The 21,881-nt window shown below is 43.2% G+C and overlaps 2 protein-coding genes across 3 annotated transcripts; one reads left to right on the top strand and one right to left on the bottom strand.

The window, feature by feature from the left end:
- Positions 1-10,183: 10,183 nt before the first annotated feature.
- LOC114822477 (putative disease resistance protein RGA3) lies at positions 10,184-13,081 on the top strand. The gene has a single exon (XM_029096853.2). It carries the CDS (start codon positions 10,184-10,186, stop codon positions 13,079-13,081), a length of 2,898 nt encoding a protein of 965 aa, XP_028952686.2.
- A 2,938-nt stretch (positions 13,082-16,019) lies between these two features.
- On the bottom strand, positions 16,020-21,213 carry LOC103405581 (probable disease resistance protein At5g63020). 2 transcript variants are annotated; one of them, XR_524452.4, is made up of 3 exons: positions 18,297-21,213; positions 17,804-17,991; positions 16,020-17,720 (listed from the first exon to the last, which is right to left on the bottom strand). XR_524452.4 is itself a non-coding variant. In XM_008344593.4 (2 exons), exon 1 carries the CDS (start codon positions 20,940-20,942, stop codon positions 18,327-18,329), a length of 2,616 nt encoding a protein of 871 aa, XP_008342815.1. In that variant the 5' UTR covers positions 20,943-21,213; the 3' UTR covers positions 17,733-17,991; positions 18,297-18,326. The 2 variants fall into 2 exon arrangements, 1 of the variants encoding a protein (XP_008342815.1); XM_008344593.4 differs by lacking the exon at positions 16,020-17,720 and having other exon boundaries at positions 17,733-17,991.
- Positions 21,214-21,881: the final 668 nt, after the last annotated feature.

Raw genomic sequence — 21,881 nt, 5'->3', positions numbered from 1 at the left:
AAACAGAGAGTGGTCACTTTGAGAACCAACGAATCCAAGAGAAGCAAGAGCAGCATGGAGTTTATCATACCAAGCTCGGGGAGCTTGTTTCAGACCATATAACGACTTATGAAGCTGGCACACATGATGGGGCTTGGTAGAGTCGGCAAAGCCGGGTGGTTGTTGCATAAACACAGATTCAGAAAGAGTGCCATGTAAGAATGCATTACTGACATCAAGTTGGTGCAGAAACCAATCAAATTGAGCAGTAAGGGTGAGTAAGAGGCGAATTGTCACAGGTTTAGCCACAGGGCTAAACGTTTCAGTGTAATCGAGACCTTCTTGTTGGTGAAAACCCTTGGCAACCAACCGAGCCTTGTAGCGATCGATGGAGCCATCGGGTTTTCGTTTGATACGAAACACCCATTTGCAGCCAACTATATTCTGGGAAGAGTGATATGGAACCAGGGACCAGGTTTGAGTATGAAGAAGAGCATTGAATTCCTCCTGCATTGCTTGGCGCCAATGAGGGTGGTTAGATGCTTGGAGATAGGTGGTAGGAATATAATCCAGAGACAAATGAGAGGGAAGAGGATGATTTGTGGTAGTAAAGGCTTTAGGTTTGTAAATGCCGGACTTAGAACGGGTTTGCATAGGGTGAGTATTGATGGAGGAAGATGGTAGTGGGGGTGGTGCAGGGGAAGGAGGGGAGGAGGATGGTCCAGAGGGTGAGGAGGATGGCGGTGGTGCAGGGGGATGAGGGAAGGATGATGGGCCAGAGAAAGAAGATGAGGAGGAGGAAGGAGGAAGAGAAGTAAAGGTTAAGGAAGAGGGAATAGTAGAGGATGAACTTGCAGGTTGGAATGGGGAAGGAGGAGAGGAAGAAGAAAGATTAGAAAATGGAAACTTACTTTCATCAAAGAGAACATGCCGGGAGATATAAATGCGTCCTGTAGCTGGATCAAGGCATTTGTACCCCTTATGATTAAGACTGTAGCCCAAGAAAACACAGGGCTTGCTCTTAGCATCCAACTTAGAAGAAGCATACGGCTTTAACCACGGAAAGCAGAGACAACCAAAAACTCTGAGTGTACCATAACAAGGCAATGTCTTGAAAAGAGACTCCCAAGGTGAGGTCCGAGAGAGAGTAGGTAACCTGTTGATGAGATAGATTGCAGCTGCAAAAACATCAACCCAATATAAGTGAGGAACTTTAGATGCTGCAAAAAGAGTCCGGGCAGTTTCCACAATATGCCTGTGTTTGCGTTCAGCACATCCATTTTGCTCGGGTGTGTGAGGACAAGATAACTGATGCTGGATGCCATGTTGTGCCAAAAAATTAGAGAAAAGAGTACTCATGTATTCACCACCAGAATCAGATCGCAAGGTAATAATTTTGGTGCACAAAGTATTTTCAACCAAAGATTTATATTTCATGAAGACTGAAAGTACATCAGATTTGTATCTCAGAGGGAAGAACCAACAGTATCGAGTAAAATCATCCACAAATATGACATAATACCGGAAACCATCCTGAGAAGCTATAGGTGAGGGTCCCCAAACATCAGTATGAATGAGTTCTAACGGTTTCGTGGTAGTACATGGAGTGGATACAAATGGCAATCTAGAACACTTTCCTAATGCACAGGCTGAGCAAAAAGAAGAGGTCTTGTGTTGGAACACAGAGATACAAGATTTAGAGGCAAGTTTATTTAAAATCTTGACTGAAGGATGGCCCAACCGTCCATGCCACAGAGTCCGGGAAGCTTTTGGAGTAGCAGTAAGAGCTGAAAGCTTGGCACCAGTGTGAGATGAAGGATAAAACGGATAGAAGCCATGCTGAACAGGACTTTTAAAACGCATCCTCCCCGAAGAAAGATCCTTCACAGTAAAGTGAGATGGATAAAGATGCATAGAGCATTGATTATCAATAAGAAATTGATTTGCAGATAAGAGATTATGCTTCAGATCAGGCACAAATAAGACATTTTTGAGTGCAAAATTACTATGTGAAGTGGTAATGGAAGAAGAGCCAGTGTGAGTGATAGGCAAACCTTTGCCATCACCGATATACACTTGGTCAGGCCCTGTGTAGACTTCAGGATTCTGGAGAGTGGCATAGTTATTGGTCATATGAGAAGTAGCGCCAGAGTCGACAATCCATGGAGAGGAGGAGGTGGAGGTGTTGGCAACCAACGCAGTTTGGGATGACTTGCCAGTATAGTGAGGGTCCATGCGATGAGGACAGTCACAAGCCTCATGATCAAATTGGCGACATATTTGACAAGAAAGTTTCCTGTTGGATGAAAAATTGGACCGAGGGCCTCGATTGAAACGCTGATTGTTGCCTCGAGGGAAATTGGAGAATCGCGGATTGTTGTTCTGCCTGAAATTGCCACGAGATTGATGAGTGCCTCGAGTAAAGTTGCGATCCAGTCCACGATGTTGATTGTGAGAGGAGAACGACTGCTGAGCAACATAGCCGTGAGAGATAGAAGGAACAGGCAGAGGAAGAAGACCAGTGGAGGTGTTGTAGGCCTGAAAGGAAGGCACCGGTGGAATTTGCTTGCGATTTGTCAATTGGATCTCTTTGCTAAGAAGCAAACCATGGAGTTCATCCATGGTAGTTGAACCAAGACGAAACTGAATGGCATCCACAAACGAGTCAAATTCAGGAGGTAAGCCATGTAAAATGACAGAAATCAGCTCTGAATCTTCAACCGGAGCACCAGCACTAGCAAGAGCATCAGCAATCTCCTCAGTGCGTTGAAGATATTGAGCGGCTGTGAGATCTCCTTTGGGGAGACTACGAAGGCGAGATCTAAGTTCGTGGATGTGAGAATGCGAGGCAGCAGCAAGACGAGACTCCAATTTTGCCCATAGTTCTCGAGCCGAGGAAACGCCAACAGTATAAGGAATTAGGGATTCCGAGAGAGTCGAATTGAGCCAGATGAGAATATTCTGATCATTCTCAAACCAAGCAACATACGCCGGATTAAGACTGCGATTCCCGGAGGAGTCGATGAGAAATTGAGGCGGCGCCGGCGAAGAACCATCAATCAAACCGGTGAGGTTGTATCGACGAAAAATTGGAGCAAAGAGAGCACTCCATGTCAGGTAATTGGTAGTGGTAAGCTTGATCGGAACCATAGATCCAATGTTCTGTATGGTGATTGAGGTAGAATTCAAGGAATTAGGGTTTGAAGCTTCCGACGGTGGAAGAATTGGAGAATCCGATGCCGTAGAGGAAGAGACGGCAGGAGCCATGAGCAGAGATGCAGAGAAGAAAATCAAGCGAAGAAAATCAAGAACAACAAGATCGGAGATCAAGATCGGAGTAGCAGAGAAGCGGGAAGATTAGGGATCGAAGAGAGAGGTCGTCAGACGAGGGCGAGTGATACCATATTGAGAAACATATTTTCATTTACTCAATCAAATAAGATTACAATCTAAAAGTATATATATACTTGTGTAGACCAACTAACTCATAAAAAATAATAGCTTTCCTTAACCTCTAAGTATTATCCCTTGATAGTGTATTGACAATATTACCCTTAATAAAAACAAGCCCAAAAGAAAATTATGGACCCAAAACAAAAGAAAAACCGAAAAAAAAATCCTAACAACTTGCAATCGTCACCATCGTCAGAAGAACACCTATCGAACTAGCGCCACCAACAATCGCCCGAAATCGAGCCAAACAGAGCCCTCGAAGTGGATAAAAAGAAGACTGCGACTTCCTCCAAGGAGCTCCACATAGTTCTGCACCACAAATTGAAAGAAGCTCGCACGAAACAACCCGCAAACAACAATATCAATAAGAGCAACAAGAAAAAATAAATAAATAAAAAAAGAGAAAAAGATTGTGGTGTAAACACACGAGCAGCGAAAAATCTGAAAGCTCTACGCACCTTCCTAGTGTCACGGGATGACTCTTTAAGCCTTCCGCCCGTGCGGCACTTAGACTTGAATACCTCGATGAACAAGCTAAGTAAGCCTTCGAAGCCTCGCTTCCCCGGATCGAATCACAAAGAAAGCTAAGATAGCTTGGAGAATGCTAAGATCACTTAGAAGATGGGAGAAAGGAAGCTTTGTATTGAAAGTTAAGAGAACTTTACAATTGCTTACAATTCTTGGATGGTTTGGCCAAATGGCCTTACCTCCTATTTATAGGCCTAAGTCACCTCCTCAATGGAGGGTTCTAGAATCCCCTACTTACATCAAAAAATATCTAGCATAGTTCTAGATACAACTTGCCTAATCTAGATTATTCTAGGTGAGGCTTAAATATGTACACTTGTGTGGAATGTTCCGGAATGCCCTAAGATTATCTTGAATGCTCCGCCACGTCCTTGATTTCTCCGGGACGTTCCAGAAGCTTCCATGAAGACATGGCTTCATGGGCTTAGATATATGATGTCTTGGGCATTTTCTTTGTTTTTAACACATGGCCCGTGACATCCTCCCCCACTTAAGCCGTCGACGTCCTCGTCGACTCTTGCCTCTCGAATGTCTGAATCAAGTCCTTATATTGCCATAAGGACGTCTCCTTCTCCCATGTTGCTTCGGAGTATGGTAGCCCCTTCCATTTGACAAAGTACTCCACATGCTTTGGTTGTCTTGGTCGCACCACGACACGCTTGGCTTCAATGCTCTCCACTTCTTTGTCAAATGCCTCCGTCATCAAAGGGGGTGCTCGATGAGACTCACCTCGACTTGGTTCCTCATCGTCCGCATGATAAGGCTTCAAGTTGCTCACATGGAACACCGGGTGAAACTTGAGGCGGGGTGGGAGTTCCACAACATAAGCGGCTTTGCCAACCTTCTTGATGATAGGGAATGGTCCCTCATACTTCCGCAACAAGCTCTTGTGCAAGCCACGAGTACTCTTGTGCTGAGACGCATTGAGCTTCACAAAGACTTGGTCGCCAGTTTGGAACTCCACATTCATTCGCTTGCGATCCGCCCATTTCTTCATCTTCTTTGAAGCCTTCTCCAAATGAGCTCGAGCAAGTTCGTGGGCTAATTGCCACTCCTTAGCGGTTTTGAAAGCGGCTGGACTATTCCCCGTGTAGCCAGTCACGACCGTGTTCGGGGTCAAGGGTTGTTGCCCTATAGCCAACTCGAACGGACTTTTCCCCGTCGACTCCGAACGTTGCAAGTTATAAGAGAATTGGGCAACATCAAGTAACTTAGCCCAATCTCGTTGATTGGCACTAACATAGTGCCGCAAATAAGTCTCCAACAATGCGTTAACCCGCTCCGTTTGTCCATCAGTTTGGGGATGAAAAGCTGTGGAGAAGTCTAACTTTGAGCCAAGTAGCTTGAAAAGCTCCTTCCAAAATCTACCCGTGAAGCGAGCATCTCGATCACTGACTATGCTCCTCGGGACACCCCAATACTTCACCACGTGCTTTAGAAACAAGCGTGCAGCTACTTCGGCTGTGCACTCCACAGGTGCGGGTATGAAAGTGGCATACTTGGTGAATCTATCGACCACGACGAAGATAGATCCACATCCATCAGACTTGGGCAAATGTGTGATGAAATCCATGGTTAAACATTCCCATGGTCTTGATGGGGTGGGAAGTGGTTCCAACAGTCCTCCCGGTTGCTTTTGTTCCACTTTGTCTTGTTGGCACACAAGACAAGTCTTCACGTATGAATCTACATCATCCCGCATTTGTGGCCAATAATAAGCATCGCTCACCAAAGCCAACGTGCGGTGAGTGCCAGGATGTCCTGCCCACATTGAGTCATGGCACTCCTTAAGGATTTCTTTCCTTAAGCTTCCCCACTTTGGGACATAGATCCGCTTGCCCTTGGTGTATAGCAAGCCGTCCTCAAGCCAAAACCTTCTTGTCTTCCCATCCTTGACAAACTCCACAATGTTCTTGGCTTGGACGTCATGTGATAAACCTTCTCGGACACGGTCCAAGAGATGGCTTTGCGGCTTGAGTACCGTAGCCATTAACTCTACTCGTCTACTTAGAGCATCGGCCACCACGTTCTCCTTTCCTTGCTTGTACTCTAGCTTGTAATCAAACTCCGCTAAGAACTCTTGCCACCTTGCTTGCTTAGGTGTGAGCTTTTGTTGGGTTTGAAAGTAGCTAGTGGCAACGTTGTCCGTCTTGATGACGAATGGGGTACCAAGCAAGTAATGCCTCCAAACTCTGAGGCAATGGACGATGGCGGTCATCTCCTTTTCATGGGTCGTGTACCTCTTCTCGGCATTGTTTAGCTTGCGACTTTCATAGGCTATCGGATGTCCCTCTTGCATCAACACTCCTCCTATGGCAAAGTCGGAAGCATCAGTGTGCAACTCGAATGGCTTACTAAGGTCGGGCAACCTTAGTACAGGCTCCTCCATTAGGGCCTTCTTCAACCTCTCAAAGGCCTCTTGACACCGGTCCGTCCATTCCCATGTCTTGTTTTTCTTAAGAAGGTCTGTTAAGGGTGCCGCTATAGCTGAATACCCTTTTATGAATCTCCGATAGTAGTTGGTTAGCCCCAAAAAGGATCGTAGTGTTGGTACCTTGGTCGGCGGTTCCCACTCTTGAATGGCCTTGATCTTGCCCTTTTCCATCATAAGTTTCCCCTCCTTTATCTTGTGGCCAAGAAATTCTACTTCTTTTGTGGCAAAGGAGCATTTCTCCTTCTTGACATAGAGTTCATGCTCCCGAAGGGTCTTGAACACTATGCGCAAGTGCTTGACGTGCTCCTCCAATGTCTTGCTATAGACAACGATATCATCAATGTAAACCACGACAAACTTGTCAAGATAAGGATGGAATACCTTGTTCATCAATGTGCAGAATGTTGCGGGGGCATTGGTCAGACCAAATGGCATGACTTTATACTCGAACGCTCCATATCTGGTCACCATCGCCGTCTTCGATTCGTCTCCAGGGGCTATCCTCACTTGGTAGTATCCCGATCGAAGATCTAACTTTGTGAAGTACCTTGCTTCACCAAGTTGATCGAATAAGTCGGCGATCAACGGAAGTGGGTACTTGTTCTTGATGGTAATCTTGTTCAATGCTCTATAGTCGATGCACAACTTTAGGCTACCTTCTTTCTTGCGTTGGAACAGGACGGGTGCACCATATGGGGACTTGGAGGGTTGGATGTAGCCAGCATCAAGTAGCTCGTTGAGTTGCTTCCTCAATTCCTCCAACTCGGGTGGCGACATCCTATAAGGTGATTTAGAGGGAGGCTTAGCACCAGGCTCCAACTCAATCACATGGTCGACCTCTCTCCTTGGTGGCAACTTCTTTGGCAGTTCCTTAGGCATCACGTCCGCAAACTCCGTAAGGACGTCTTCCACTTGTTTCGGCAAAGGCCCGTACTTCTCCTCCCCTTCATTCAACATTAGGGTTGCAAGAAATGTGGCCTCGCCTTTCTTCCAAGATTTGGCAAATTGAATTGCCGACAAGTGTTGGGTACACTTCTTGGCTTGCCTTTCCAATGGCACCAGGCAAGGTTGTCTCCCGTCGGCTAGGATACAGAAGATATTGTAGAAGGGAATGGGAAAGGCTCGTACCTTGTCCATGAACTCTAACCCAATGACTACGCCATAGTCGTCCATCTTGACTATGGTGAAGTCGATCGTTCCCTTCCATGTGCCAATGTCTACTTGTACATTGCGCGCAACTCCAACAATAGGGGTGGCAGCGGAATTTACCGTCTTCACGCTACCAGGCTCCTTTGTGACTCGGAGGCCAAGCCTTGTTGCTTCCTCCGACGTCATGAAGTTGTGTGTTGCTCCCGTGTCCACCAACACACGCGTCGTCTTGTCACCAGTCTTGACGTCGACGAACAATGATCCTCCCCCAACTTGAGCCTTAGGTTGTGAGAGGGTTGTCTGGATGGCATTCAGTAGACGGATGCATCCCATCGTTGCATCGTTACTCTCTTTGACCTTGTCCTCCTTGAAAGTCATGGCCTTAAGGGCCTTCTTTTGTGGGCAATCTCGCATCATGTGAGGGCCGTCGCATAGGTAACAAGTGGGTTGCCAAGACTTACCCTTGCCTTTGTCATGCTTATCGGCTTTCTTCTCCTTTGGTTTGCTTGTCTCGGCCTTGTCCTTCGGCTTATGTTCTCCCCCACTTCTCTCATGGTTACCCTTCTTCCCCGTGGACTTGGAATCACCTTGGTGGCTTGATTTAAACTCAATCAAGGATTCGGCAGCTGCAATGGCATCAGACAATGTTTGCACATGTCTCCTTTGTAGTTCGAGTTTTGCCCAATTTTGCAATCCACTCATGAAGTACATGAGCTTGTCTTCCTCTAACATGTTGGGCACCTCGAATAACAAGCTCACGAAGGCGTTGACATAGTCTTTGACGCTCCCCGTTTGCTTGAGCCACCTTAGTTTCTCCTTGGCTTCGTACTTGGCATTTTGGGGATAGAAGTGCAGCATAAGATCTTTCTTAAACTCATCCCAAGTGGTGAGAGAGAACGTACCTTGCTCAATCTCCATGCTCCGGCGACGCCACCACATAAGGGCATTGTCAGCTAAGAACATGGTTGCCGTTGAGATTTTGGACTCGTCATCTTCAAGCTTCAGGTACTTGAAGTATCGCTCCACGTTCCACACGAATGTGTCGAGCTCCTTTGCTTCCCTCTTCCCATTATAGGATTTGGGTTTAAAGGAGTCGATTACCTTGGAGTCCAACGCCTTGATTTCCCTCGGCCTTTGCACGAATTGCTTCACGACTGCTTCTTTACAAAACGCCACATCTCCCTTAAGTTCCCTTGTGTCCTTTATCTCTTCTTGAAGCGCCACAAACCTTGCCTCTATGTTGTCAAGGTGAACCTGGACTTCCCTCCGCATCTTGTCTGCCATGGTGTTGAGAGCGCCAAGGAGCTCATCTCGTAGCCCTTCCACCAAGCCACGCAGTTCATCCTTACCATTGTCCACCATGGTTTGGATTTCCTCCTTGTCGACAACGTCCTCATCAAGTCGAGTATCGAACTCGAGTATGGTTCGTTCCACCTTCTCGAGTCGCTCTTCCATGGTCTCCATCGATGCTTGCAAGTCCTTTAACTTTGGCTTGCTCTTGGCAACGTCTTGGACCTCGGCAGTACGCTCCCTTAGGTCGGAGACTCCGGACACCATCTCTCCACTTGCCATATCCTACTTTCCTTCAAGTGATTCACGAGCTTGGCTCTGATACCAGCTGTCACGGGATGACTCTTTAAGCCTTCCGCCCGTGCGGCACTTAGACTTGAATACCTCGATGAACAAGCTAAGTAAGCCTTCGAAGCCTCGCTTCCCCGGATCGAATCACAAAGAAAGCTAAGATAGCTTGGAGAATGCTAAGATCACTTAGAAGATGGGAGAAAGGAAGCTTTGTATTGAAAGTTAAGAGAACTTTACAATTGCTTACAATTCTTGGATGGTTTGGCCAAATGGCCTTACCTCCTATTTATAGGCCTAAGTCACCTCCTCAATGGAGGGTTCTAGAATCCCCTACTTACATCAAAAAATATCTAGCATAGTTCTAGATACAACTTGCCTAATCTAGATTATTCTAGGTGAGGCTTAAATATGTACACTTGTGTGGAATGTTCCGGAATGCCCTAAGATTATCTTGAATGCTCCGCCACGTCCTTGATTTCTCCGGGACGTTCCAGAAGCTTCCATGAAGACATGGCTTCATGGGCTTAGATATATGATGTCTTGGGCATTTTCTTTGTTTTTAACACATGGCCCGTGACACTAGGAACTCATTCAAAAGGCAAACACTTAAATTGAAAATACAAGATTGAATCCGGATCCTCGCTAGATCCTCTTTGTGAGGATTCCGGGAATCCCTGAATCATATTCGTTCATCGTACATCATACGGTTAGAAATCATTTTAAATATTTTTATTTAAAATTAAATACAAACAGTACCTGACAAAAAATGACCGCATAATGTACGATAAACGAACACAATTTACGGATATCAGAATCCTCACCAAAAGGATCGAGAGGATCCTGTTGGTACAAGATTAAACTCTATTTTGGACACACGTGAAACATTATTATAAAATTGGGCAACGGCATATTTGATATCTTTCTCATTCCCTTCCTTTTTCTTGTTTGGTCAACGTTCCTTTTTCTAATGGGTATTTTCTTGTACAAATGTATCTTCCTCTGTCCTAACTTTCCTACCCTTTTCCGTTCTTTCTTGTTAGTCAAGCTACAGCTCCGATCATGGCTGATGCAGTCGCCTTGGTCTCCAGACTCATAGACCAGCTCCAAGAAAAACACAGGTTCCCAGAGCTCGCCAGAATCCTCCGCGACATCGAACCTGTTCTAGAGGACGCCGAGAAGAGGGGAGTGAAGGAGGAGCCAGTCAGAGTGTGGTTGGACAAGCTCAAAGACGCCAGCTGCGACATCGAGGACGTGCTCGATGAGTGCTGCAGCGCTGCCGTCCCTGAATCAGAAGATACCCAGAAGGAGGAAGAAGAAGAAAGTCGTGGAATATCGAAAGCTTTTAGCTTTGTGAAGGTATGCTTTTCCCAACTCACCTCGTGCTTTTGTTGCACTGATATAGTCGATTGGGTTCGAATTGCAAAGAGGATAAAGTGTTTGAGGGAAAGACTGAGTGAAATTGCAACTGAGAGACATAGGTTCAATTTTAATTCTGTAAAAAATAGAGAGATTGAACAATCCGGGAGACTAGGAATTGGAACTGCCACTTATAAGTTAATTGAAGAAGTAGAGTCCGCAATCTATGGCCGAGACGAAGATACGAAGATTTTGATATGCAAATTGGTACCTGAGAGGAGTGAAGGGTGTTGGGGGAATGGTGTAATCTCAATTGTTGGGGTGGGTGGAATGGGGAAAACCACTCTTGCCCGGTTAGCATATAATGATCAAAGTGTCAGAACCCATTTCGATCTGAGGATATGGGGGTGCGACTCTGTTTCGCCTGATGAGCCGAGGGTTGCCAGAAAAATTCTTGAAGCTATCCCTCGTAAGAGTGGAACGTTGAACTTTGTTGAACGGGAAGCTTTGTTAGAGAGTATTCGTGCATCGATTGGTGGAAAGAAGTTCCTTCTAGTCCTTGATAATGCGTGGGATCTCCGGGATGGAGACTTCTCAAAGGGGTATGTTCTTTGGAAGCTTTTGCGTTTTGGTGCAGCAGGGAGTAGGATTTTGCTGACTGCAAGAACTAGCAACATTGCTAAGATGATGGGAGCTACTAGCGTAATTGATCTAAGCGCAGTGTCGCAGGAAGATGCGTGGTTAATGTTTAGACAGAGAGCTTTTTTCGGAAGGGATGCAAGTGAGTGCAAACAACTCGAAAGAATTGGTAAGAAAATTGTAAAGAAGTGCTATGGCTTGCCTCTTGCGATAAAGACCTTGGCGGGTCTCATGCACTTTAAGAATACCAGAGGACAGTGGGAATCTGTTTTGCGGGAAATGGTGTGGGAATTGGGACATGCCAACAACATAAGCACTTTTGACCTGCTTCTGTTTAGCTATCATGATCTGCCACCTGTGCTTAGATGTTGTTTCTCATATTGTGCGATATTTCCGAAAGGTCATGTCATTGAGAGAGACAATTTGATCAAAATGTGGATGTCGCAAGGTTATCTTGGTTTCAATGTCGACAGAAATAAAGAGAAGGAAATATTAGGCCAAGAATGCTTTATGAATTTAGCGATGCGGTCTTTCTTCCAAGACTTTGAAACAGACTATAAAGGGAGCATTGTAAAATGCAAGATGCATGAAGAAGTGCATCGCTTGGTCCAATATGTCACAAGGTATGACTGCTTTATCACGGGTATTGATTGCGTTGAAGAGTCTGGCAGTGGAGGCACCTGTGACTCTTCTTTTGTCCTAGCACCTGGGGCTGACCTCGGAGAGGCAAACATTGAAGTAGCCCGTCATTCTACTTTTGTCCTAGCACCTGGGGCTGCATTTCCTAACTCAGCATGCAACGGAAAAGGACTGCGTACGCTCTTCACATTGAGTTCAATGAACATTGCGATAAACCCTGATATACTCTTGCATCTAACATGTCTGAGAACACTAAATCTGAGTCGCTGCTGGTTCAAAGAACTACCGGAAGAGGTTGGAAAGTTTATACATTTGAGATATCTCAATTTATCTAGCAACGAAGAGCTGGAAAGGTTACCTGAGACGCTGTGTGATTTATCTAACTTGCAAACTTTGTTGATCAACGATTGTATGCGAATTAGAAAACTACCAGAGAGGATGGGGAAGCTATTGAACTTAAGACACCTTCACATTGATTGTTCTTTTAATCTAGAGAGTTTGCCCAAGGGAATTGCAAAACTGACTTCTCTACAGACACTAGATATGCTCGTCCTACCACAGTATGACAACGAAGAAGCATTTAAGCTGGGAGATTTGAAAATTTTGAACAAGCTTGAAGGGTATCTTCATATATGTAGGTGTGGGAACCTAGAAGATGTGAATGAGGCTGAGAAAGCGGAACTCGTAAACAGAGGAAACCTTGTTGATTTGACTCTAGATTTTGATGGGAGTGAAGAGAGGGGGCTCGAAGATAAAATTATACTTGAAGCTTTACAACCACATCCGAATTTGGAATCTTTAGAGATTCGGAAGTATAGGGGCAGAACCGTGTCTCCAGATTGGATGATGAGTTTAACGAATTTGAGAAGGCTTATCCTGCATTCCTGCCTGGATTGTGAGTCTCTACCTCCTTTGGGGAAACTCCTGTCCCTTGAATCACTCGAAATATGTCATATGAAAAGCATGAAAAAGGTGGGGTGCGAGTTTTTGGGGATAGAAACCGGTGGTGCAGAAAAGTGCTGTTTAGTTTCATTCCCGAAACTGAGGGAACTTCGTTTTTCTTCCTTGTTCAAGTGGAATGCGTGGGTAGGGGCATCAAAGTCCAAGAAAGAAGATAGTTCGACCCAAATAATGCCATGTCTCATGTCCTTAGAGATTGACTCCTGCTTTTGCGTAAAGGCTTTGCCACACTTCTTGAAAGAGATACCGCTGCAGAATTTGACGATCAGCAAGTGTAAGATCCTCCAAAAACATTGCCAAAAGTCGAAAGGAAAAGAGTGGTCCAAGATTTCTCACATCCCAAATATCAAATTTAACGTTTGATGCGTGCATTGGAACAGGACACCTATTGAGTTACGCTTTGAGACTCTCAGGCATTGCAGATTTGATGAACTTCCCCTTCAGACATTTTTTTTTCCTTTTCAAGGATATGAGTTTGTCATAGTTCGTTATTGCTTGTTTTCCTTCAAGTATTACTACATGAATGGAAGAAATGTACATACATTAGCAGTTAGATAACAAATTTTCGGGTTTGTATATATATTTGCTGGATCGACTTTGGATACATTAGCAGTCGGTAACAAATTTAAGAGTGTAACGATTAACGAAGTGTGGTTGCAACCAGATAAAGCAAGCTGACTAGCCAGTCATCTGAAACTGAAAGCCCTAGTCAGCTTGCTGTATTGGGATGAAATAGTAGATGATGTTCTCGTATGCGCACCTGGGTTCTTAGTATATGGCTTGAGTTCTAATTCATGCAGAAAAGTAGATCATGTTGACGTTGATTACGTGTGCAAACGTTTATCCATCCACGTAATCAACGTCAACATGAAAAGATGGTTTGACGCGTGGGTCAAGCAGAGATGATCCTTGAACTAAACTACTTACAATAGGTCCATTTACAGGTGCTTTTATGCCAACGAAATCTTGAGTGTTTTTAGTTTGCAGAGCCTTTGGATTTAATCCAGCAAGTCCTCTTTGAAGATTGTAATCCTTCTTAATTTTTTTAAAGCATAATCTACTGTTTGGAAGTGAAACTTACATGGAATGACAAGAAGTTCGCAACTACAGTGGTGTCACATTTTAATAATGTATTGGGTGGTGGTGAACATATTCTATGTAAGTACACGAACACAGTTTAATGACTTAGTTCGATGATTTACTAGGATTATTTTTTATTTATAAGTGAGAGATCTTATATTTAAATATCATGAATAACGAGTTTAAGATCAATTTATGACCAATTATATTAAAATATATATATATATATTTATATATTTAAGAGTGCCGAAGGTGGAAGGGGAGTGCAGACTCCCCATTTATTTAATAAAGAATAAAAAACAAGCTTTTACCCAAAAAAAAAGAAAGTGAAAACAATGTTAATTGCGTTTAAATCATCCGTCCATGGACAATTTCGACAATAAGTATTTTACGCTTTTCGACGAATACTCTAAACTATTGTTACACAGGGATTAAATTGGTGCAAGACGTGCTTCAAATGTAAATCCAATTTATGCCACGTCAACACTTAATTTTTACGGTAAATTACAAAAAACTAGGTTAACTATTGAGTTAACCACAGTTTCATACCATATCTTAAAAACATTTTAATGTCATACCTTATCTTCGAATTTATTGCAATGTCATACATTCCGTCAGTTTGTTTGTCAATTCTTCTATTAAATGCTGAAGTGCCTTGAGGCATGACCCATTTTCTATTAAAAATTTTAAAATACAATTATTTAAATATTTTTATAAAAATAATGTGGGACCCACCCATCTTCTTCCTATCCCACCCGTCTCCCCCACCCTTCCTCCCTTCACTCCAAAACCAGAACCCACAGTGACACTCCCTCGCCCTCATCCTCCCTACTCGATCGTCTTATCCACCTAGCCACCCATCCATCTACACTCCGATCAAGCCATTCCTCTCCATGCCCGTCTTCCCCTACACCCCCCTCCGCTACCGCACATGCCGCTCAGTCCTCAACCCCTTCTCCATCGTCGATTACACTGCCAAGATTTGGATCTGCCCTTTTTGCTTCACCCACAACCAATTCCCTCCCCACTACACCTCCATCTCCGACGAGAACCTCCCCGCCACCGTCCAATGGCCTTACTCTTTTCCGATAGTGTGGACGAACACAGCAGACACCACGACGTCGAAGTACCCATCCCCGAATGGCAGTCTCCTGAGGTCAACCATTCGTTGACTGAGCCGACCATGCGCTGGGCAACATCATAATGGATGGGGAGTGAGGAGTATAGGAAGTGTCTAGATGCGAAGAAGAGGTAGAGGGCGGAAAGGGCGGTGACGGAGCCAGTGAACCCGGTGGCAAAACAGGCGGTGTCGATGGGGAAGAGGCGGTGGAAGAAAAGGGTGACAGAGTCGAAATAAGTGAGGTAGAGGAGTGACAGAATAGTAAATAGGACATCATTGAAGAGAAGGAAGAGAATGTTGTGCAACTGGTCGAGACGATAGATTGCGTAGATCTGATGGTTTCCCCATCTTCCTCTCTCTGAACATGTTTCTAAAAGGCATCAAATCTCCAAGACTTCCAACAAATTCGAAGAAGGTGGATGGGGAAGGAAGGTTGGGGGTTAGGGACATGGGTGGATGGGGAAGAAAGTGGTTCTGGTTTTGGAGTGAAGGGAGGAAGGATGGGATAAGAAGAAGGTGGGTGTGTCCCACATTATTTTTATAAAAATATTTAAATAATTGTATTTAAAAATTTTAATATTTAATTAATTTTTTAATAGAAAGTGGGTCCCGTCTCATGCCACGTCAGCATTTAACAGAATAATAGACAGACAAACTGATGAAATGTATGACATTGTAACAAATTCGAAGATAATGTATGACATTGAAATATTTTAAAGATGAGATATAAAACTGTGATTGAACCCATAGTTAAAGTAGTTTTTTGTAATTTACCCTAACTTTTAAGTATACAGTGAAATTGACGGATGAATAAAATGGTGCAATTAAAAAAACTACAAGGTGTAATATGCGAAACTTTAAATCGCGAGCTCATTTGGTAATAATCTAAATCTTGTGGTGTAAAATGAGAAAACAGTATGGTTTGACAAAAATTAAAATAAATAAAGTTATCTCCTTCCCTCTCTCTCTCTCTCTCTCTCGTGCGCGCATAGTCGTTGCCTTCTCTTTTCATTTCGTAGCTGGTCAATTAGGCGCGGCATCAGCTTCCAGGACTTTGAAAAAGATCATAAAGGAAATATTATAAGATGCAAGATGCATGACTTAGTGCACGACTTTGCTCAATTTCTCACAAAATCTGAATGTTTTATCATGGATGTTGATGGTGTTGCAGAAAAATATAACCCAGTGATTGAAAAGATTCGTCATTCCACTTTCGTTCTAGCACCTGATGCTGCATTTCCTGTGTCAACTTGGAATGGAAAAAGTCTACGAACTCTCTTCATTTTGGGTTCCACAAACACCATCATAAATCCTGCTATATTCTCGCATCTATCAAGTCGTAGGACATTAGATTTGAGTGACTGCTGGTTCAAGGAACTACCAGAAGAAATTGGTGAGTTTATGCATTTGAGATATCTCAATTTATCTGGTAATGATGAGTTGGAAAGATAAACTTACGGCATCTTCATATTGATTGGTCTTTTAATCTAGAGGGATTGCCGATAGGAATTGCAAGACTTGCTTCTCTTCAAACGGTAGATATGTTTGTTGTAGCACGTTGTGACAAGAATGAAGCATTACAGTTGGGTGAGGCTGAGAAAGCAGAACTTTATGTATAGAAAGCTCCTTGTTAATATGAAGCTAGATTTTGATTGGGGTGGAGAGCGCAGGCTTGAAGATGAAATAATACCGGAATGCTTACAGCCACATTCAAATTTAGAATCCTTAGAGATACGGAAGTACAGAGGCACCACCATTTCTCCGGATTGGATGGTGTCCTTAACTAATTTGAGAAGGCGTGTCCTGTATTCCTGCCAATATTCTGAGGCTTTGCCTCCCCTGGGAAAACTTCCATCCCTTGAATCACTTGAAATATGTCTTATGAAAAGTGTGAAAAATGTGGGGCTTGAGTTTTTGTGCATAGGAACTGATGGTGCGGAAATATCATCATCTGTTTCATTCCCAAAATTGAGTGAACTTCGGTTTTCTTCCTTGGGAAAGTGGAAAGTGTGGAAAGGGAGCGTAAGGTCTGCGGAAGAAGATATTTCTTGTAGAACAATGCTATGTCTGCTTTTGTTTAGACGTGCTGCCAAACTTCCTGAAAAAGACACCACTACAGAATTTGACGATCACAGACTCTAAGGTTCTCCAAGACCATTGCATTGTGGGGACTGGGAAGGAGTGGGATAAGATTTCCCACATTCCAAATATCAAGATTAATTTTGAAAGCGTTCAAAGAGACGACCTCTGAGTTCACCAGCTTGTGAAGAGCATGCAGCTGAATAACTCTTGGTTCAACAAATGTGGCTCAACTAATCTGAAATCTGGTAACTTCCTATTCTGAAATCTTTTCCTTCCTACTTTCCTTCTTCCTGCCCGTGATCTACGCCTGTTTTATCCAGTATTTTACTTGTAGTTCAATATTTTGCATCTCCTTTTAAATTTCCCCCTTATATCTCAGCACTATTTAGAATTTAGAGTTGCATCCTCGTGGAAATTCCACAGGAAGGTAATATTCAGAACGTTGACGGATGCTGTTAATTACAAAAGTCCTTTGTTTATTGTTGTTGATTACAGCAGTTGCCATTTCGCCAAAAGAGAGATTGCATTCATTTGTACGTTGATGTTCTATTTTCTCAGTTTTTTTGCATCATTTTTAATCTCTTCAGAGTTCAAGAAATGCCCAACTTTTTTTTTTCTTTTTCTTTCTTTTGGAGAGCTGTTTTTGTCAAAACAAGCTTACTTGTTTTTGTTTCTTTTTCTTTCTTCAGAGTTCATCTCAATTCCCTCGCGAGCACATACCTGACATAAGAATTCGGCCATGATATCCAAACCCGGCACCAATATCGCAAAACATCACAAAAATTGTTGACAGCAAATTATACCTTTCTGTGCCATGTCTTTTGAATTATGAACAAGATGCAGCAGAATTAGCAACTTCTCTTCCACAGATTAACTTGCAAGTTTTCATATCGCTAAATCTACCTGCTGCGAGGGGTCGGAGACTAGTTGCAAGGCAATATGAGATCATAGCCACCATCATCACCCTTATTATCGTTCCAGGCAATTAAGACTGTTATTCAAAGCATAAAATGGTCAGTACCCTTTACATCTGAAATCAGATTGCTTTCCTCTTGGAATAAATAGAAGTAACTAAAAGTACAACCATGGATTGTAGTTACAAAGTGCAGATGATGCATATGGAACAAAAGAGTAGAGGAAAAGAAGCGACAGAGAAATCCGGACTCCCTGAACTCCGGCATCACAGCTAACACATTGATCATGTGATGCAGAGGTACTCAATGACAATGAATACAATATTACATAACAACGAGCCTAAATACATGTGTAAAGTTGCACTTATGAAATGAAAATTACCACGAACATGGCTCCTGCATCATGCACCGCTTACTTGTATGGTCTGAAACAAGGGAGGAAAGCCCTCTCAACAGCTTCATTCTCCCAACCGAGCATATTCCACCATTCTTCTTCTCCAGTGATGACAAGATCACGTTTCGGGAGGTTGAGGGGAAGCTTCTTTAAATTTTGACAGCCACGGGCTTCGATTCTCTTCAGATACAGAAAGGGCAAGGTTTTGTCTCTGTATATGCTCTCCAACTGCGGTAGACTTACCAATATCAATTCATCAAGCTTTGAGAATTGATTCATCTCATCTACTTGGGCAATTTCACCCAATTTTTCAAGTCGGATTATTTCTGTCATGTTGGAGCATGAGCGTATGGATAATGTCTTGAGATTTGGAGCAAAGACGAGCCATGTCAAGTCCGACAAGTTGGCGCAATCATGTACATCCACAGCTTCAAGGTGTTTGAAGGAACTTTGGTTTAAAACATTTAAGTTGTACTCCAGACGATCACAACTGTTAATAGTAAGAGAATATGCACGTTTCATATACGCCAACGGTGATATATCAAGAAAGCTTAAACCCTCAAGGCATAGAAAACGAGTGCAGCTCAGTAGCTTGTTGGAGGTGAAAAACCTTTCGGAAATAAGATCAGTTTGTATGGTAAAGGTTAGCATATCCAAGTGCTTCAAACCTTGCAATTCACTTTCCAGGTGCGCATTATCCCCAAGAATGCTTTTACAAGTACCGCTATTATATAGTCTCAAAACTCTGAGTTTCGAAAAGCTAGACAGTAAATTCTGCGGAATCATATCAAGTTCACTGGTATGCTCCAAGTTCAGATATATTAGCTTCACCAATGCCTTTAACTCAATTGGAAGCGCTGCTATGCATGTCTCTGAAAGATCAAGATATAGTAACGAAACCAATTTCGATATTCCTGATGGCAACTGGGCTAAATCCTTGTTCTTGGACAAGTCCAAAACTCGTAGGGTGGACATAGAATTGAAGAAATTTTGAGCGACCATCTTCAAACGATTATTACTGAGAAACAAGGTATGTAGATTGGGGCATGAAGGTATTGTGTCAAGATTTTCAAGGTCATTGGCCATCAATGACATTTTTTTCACACCCTCCCATTTTTCAACATTCGGTATTTCCTTCAAAAGATGGCCAGCTTGAACCATAAAATTGTCTCTTGTTTCTTCGAGTTCACAAGCTAACCACAACGCCATATCACGAATCACATCGTGCATTTTTACATGGCCTCTTATATCTTCCAACAGACAAGAACGAACAAGAGTACCGATGATAGTGTAACCCTTGTTTAGAGCTCCATCTACATCGGCATACTCTTTCAATATTTCCTCACCCATCCATTTGTATATCAACTCATCTTTATGAATAGCATAGTCTTCCGGAAATAACGCACAATACAAGAAACAAGCCTTGACTTGGTCGCTAGATAAATTGTCGTAGCTAAGCTTCAGAAGTGGGAAAACTTCTTTCATACCTTCAAATTCCGAAGCCGATCTCCTCAAAACATCAATTGCATCTTTCCATTCTCTTGCTGTCTTCTTGCAAGACATTGCCCTGCCAACTATGATCAGAGCAAGAGGCAACCCGGCGCACTTTCTTGCCACATTCCTAGCCAGGACAGGGATTTCGGGATCAAGAGAAAGCACATCTTCCGCGACGTTAACATTCTCCCTAAACAATTTCCATGCTTCTTCCTCCTCCAAACACTTGACTCTTTTCTTGCGACCACCCATTTTGCTGCACACGTGCTCGTCGCGAGTAGTGAATATCAGTTTCGACAGGTTTGTTTCGTCGGGGTTTGGAATTCCTACCTTCTTCAGATCTACCCACTCCCACACATCGTCCAAAAGCAACACAAACTTCTTTTTCCGCAACGCCCAGAAGATCCCCTGAGCCTTTTGCCGCTCCTCTTTGTTCTCCCATTTGTCACTAGAACACCCGATTTTCCTCCCAATCTCGTTCTGAATTTTCTCAATCCTGTGATTTCTTGAAATCGGAATCCAGATTATGAAATCGAAGTCATTCGGGGTGTCGAGGTACTTGTTGTAGATCTGATCAAGCAGTGTAGTTTTCCCCACCCCTCCCATTCCGTACAACCCAACAATTCCCACTTCTGGCTCCTCAAGTTCCTTCCATAGCTCAACAATCATGGACTCCATCCCCACAGTCTGCTCCGTCTGTCGCATCTCCGGTGGCGGAGCCTCCCTGGCCACCACATCGAAAGTCCTTCCCTTCGATATCAAATCATCGACTTCCTTCCACTTCTCGTTCACGTTTTTCCCGTATTCGTAGCTTGATTTGCAGCTACTCGAGCAGCATCCTCCTGCACATAACTTCTGAAGCTCCGGATCTTTGTCTGCCAACAATTCGACGACTTCCACTTGGATATCTTTAACCCTCGACATCCACCACTGGACTTGGTCTAACCTCCTCTGCTCTTGTGCCTCGGCCCTGTCGACGTCGTTCTTCAGCGCTTTCAATTCTTCCAACGCGTTTGTGAGGGACTTGAGATTTTTTTCCATGGAACAAAGGTAGGCTGCTCGTCCGAAGGTGCAGTCCAGGCAGCGACTGATGAGGGCGTCGCATGTCACTTGCAGAGTGACTGAGCAGCAATTTCCCATCTTTCAGGCAAGAGAGGATCAATTCAGAAAGAAAACTGACAGGAAGAAATATTCTAAAAAGATTTGTGTGGATGACACTGGAGATCAACCGCTGCACCAGTTTCCCATCTTCACCGGTTGCCTCCAAGAACCTGTTCCAGTCAACCGACAAGTTGCTTCTAAGTCTAATCATTCTATATTTTCAATCATTAGGGTATATTAGTATTTTTATATTAATCTTTGGTTATAATTATCATAATTTTACAAGGGTGGTTATAATTAATATGGGATTCAAATTTGGTTATTTTTCTAAATATTTCCACTATTTTTAGTTGAACATCAGAGACGAACAATATTATAAAATAACAAGAATATTATTAAACAAAAAAATACAAAAAATGGCTATAAAACTCAAAGAAGCTACATTGTAACTAACTTATTCTCAACTGAATAACAAACATGCTATTTATAATAAAACAACCTCAACCCTAAAAGGTAAGAAACCAACACTACAAGCACAGCCATCACAAATAAAAGAGAATTTGCACGGGATATAATAGCTCAAAAATATTGGTGACCCTATTATAAGTAAGTCACAAATAATGTTGCATATAGCAATATTTATCGTGGGTTTGCGAACCCAAAAGAAGGAATAAAGTTTCAGCTTGAAACTGAAAAACCCAGAGCGCGTCGCACTTAGTTCTCTCCCTTGACCACTTCATTTCCCCCACTATTTCGATTGAAAAAAGAAATATGAAGTTCCGCTCGCCCTGATTAGAATTCAATTGGAGATTCTGGAGTAGAATCAAAATTCTTAAAGCAAATTCTGGCATACAATTCAAATTTTTGTAAGCCACTGCAATCATCTTCATTATTTTAAGTTCTTATCATTAAATAAAAATGACACGCCGGACCCGTGCATCCATTACAGACATTGTTTATGAAACTGAATATTATTTA

This window comes from Malus domestica, chromosome 17 (genome assembly GCF_042453785.1).
Source record: "Malus domestica chromosome 17, GDT2T_hap1".
In the NCBI taxonomy this organism is placed as follows: Eukaryota; Viridiplantae; Streptophyta; class Magnoliopsida; order Rosales; family Rosaceae; genus Malus; species Malus domestica.
The sequence above is the reverse complement of the archived record's forward strand: the minus strand, read 5'-3'. Positions and strand labels throughout refer to the sequence as shown.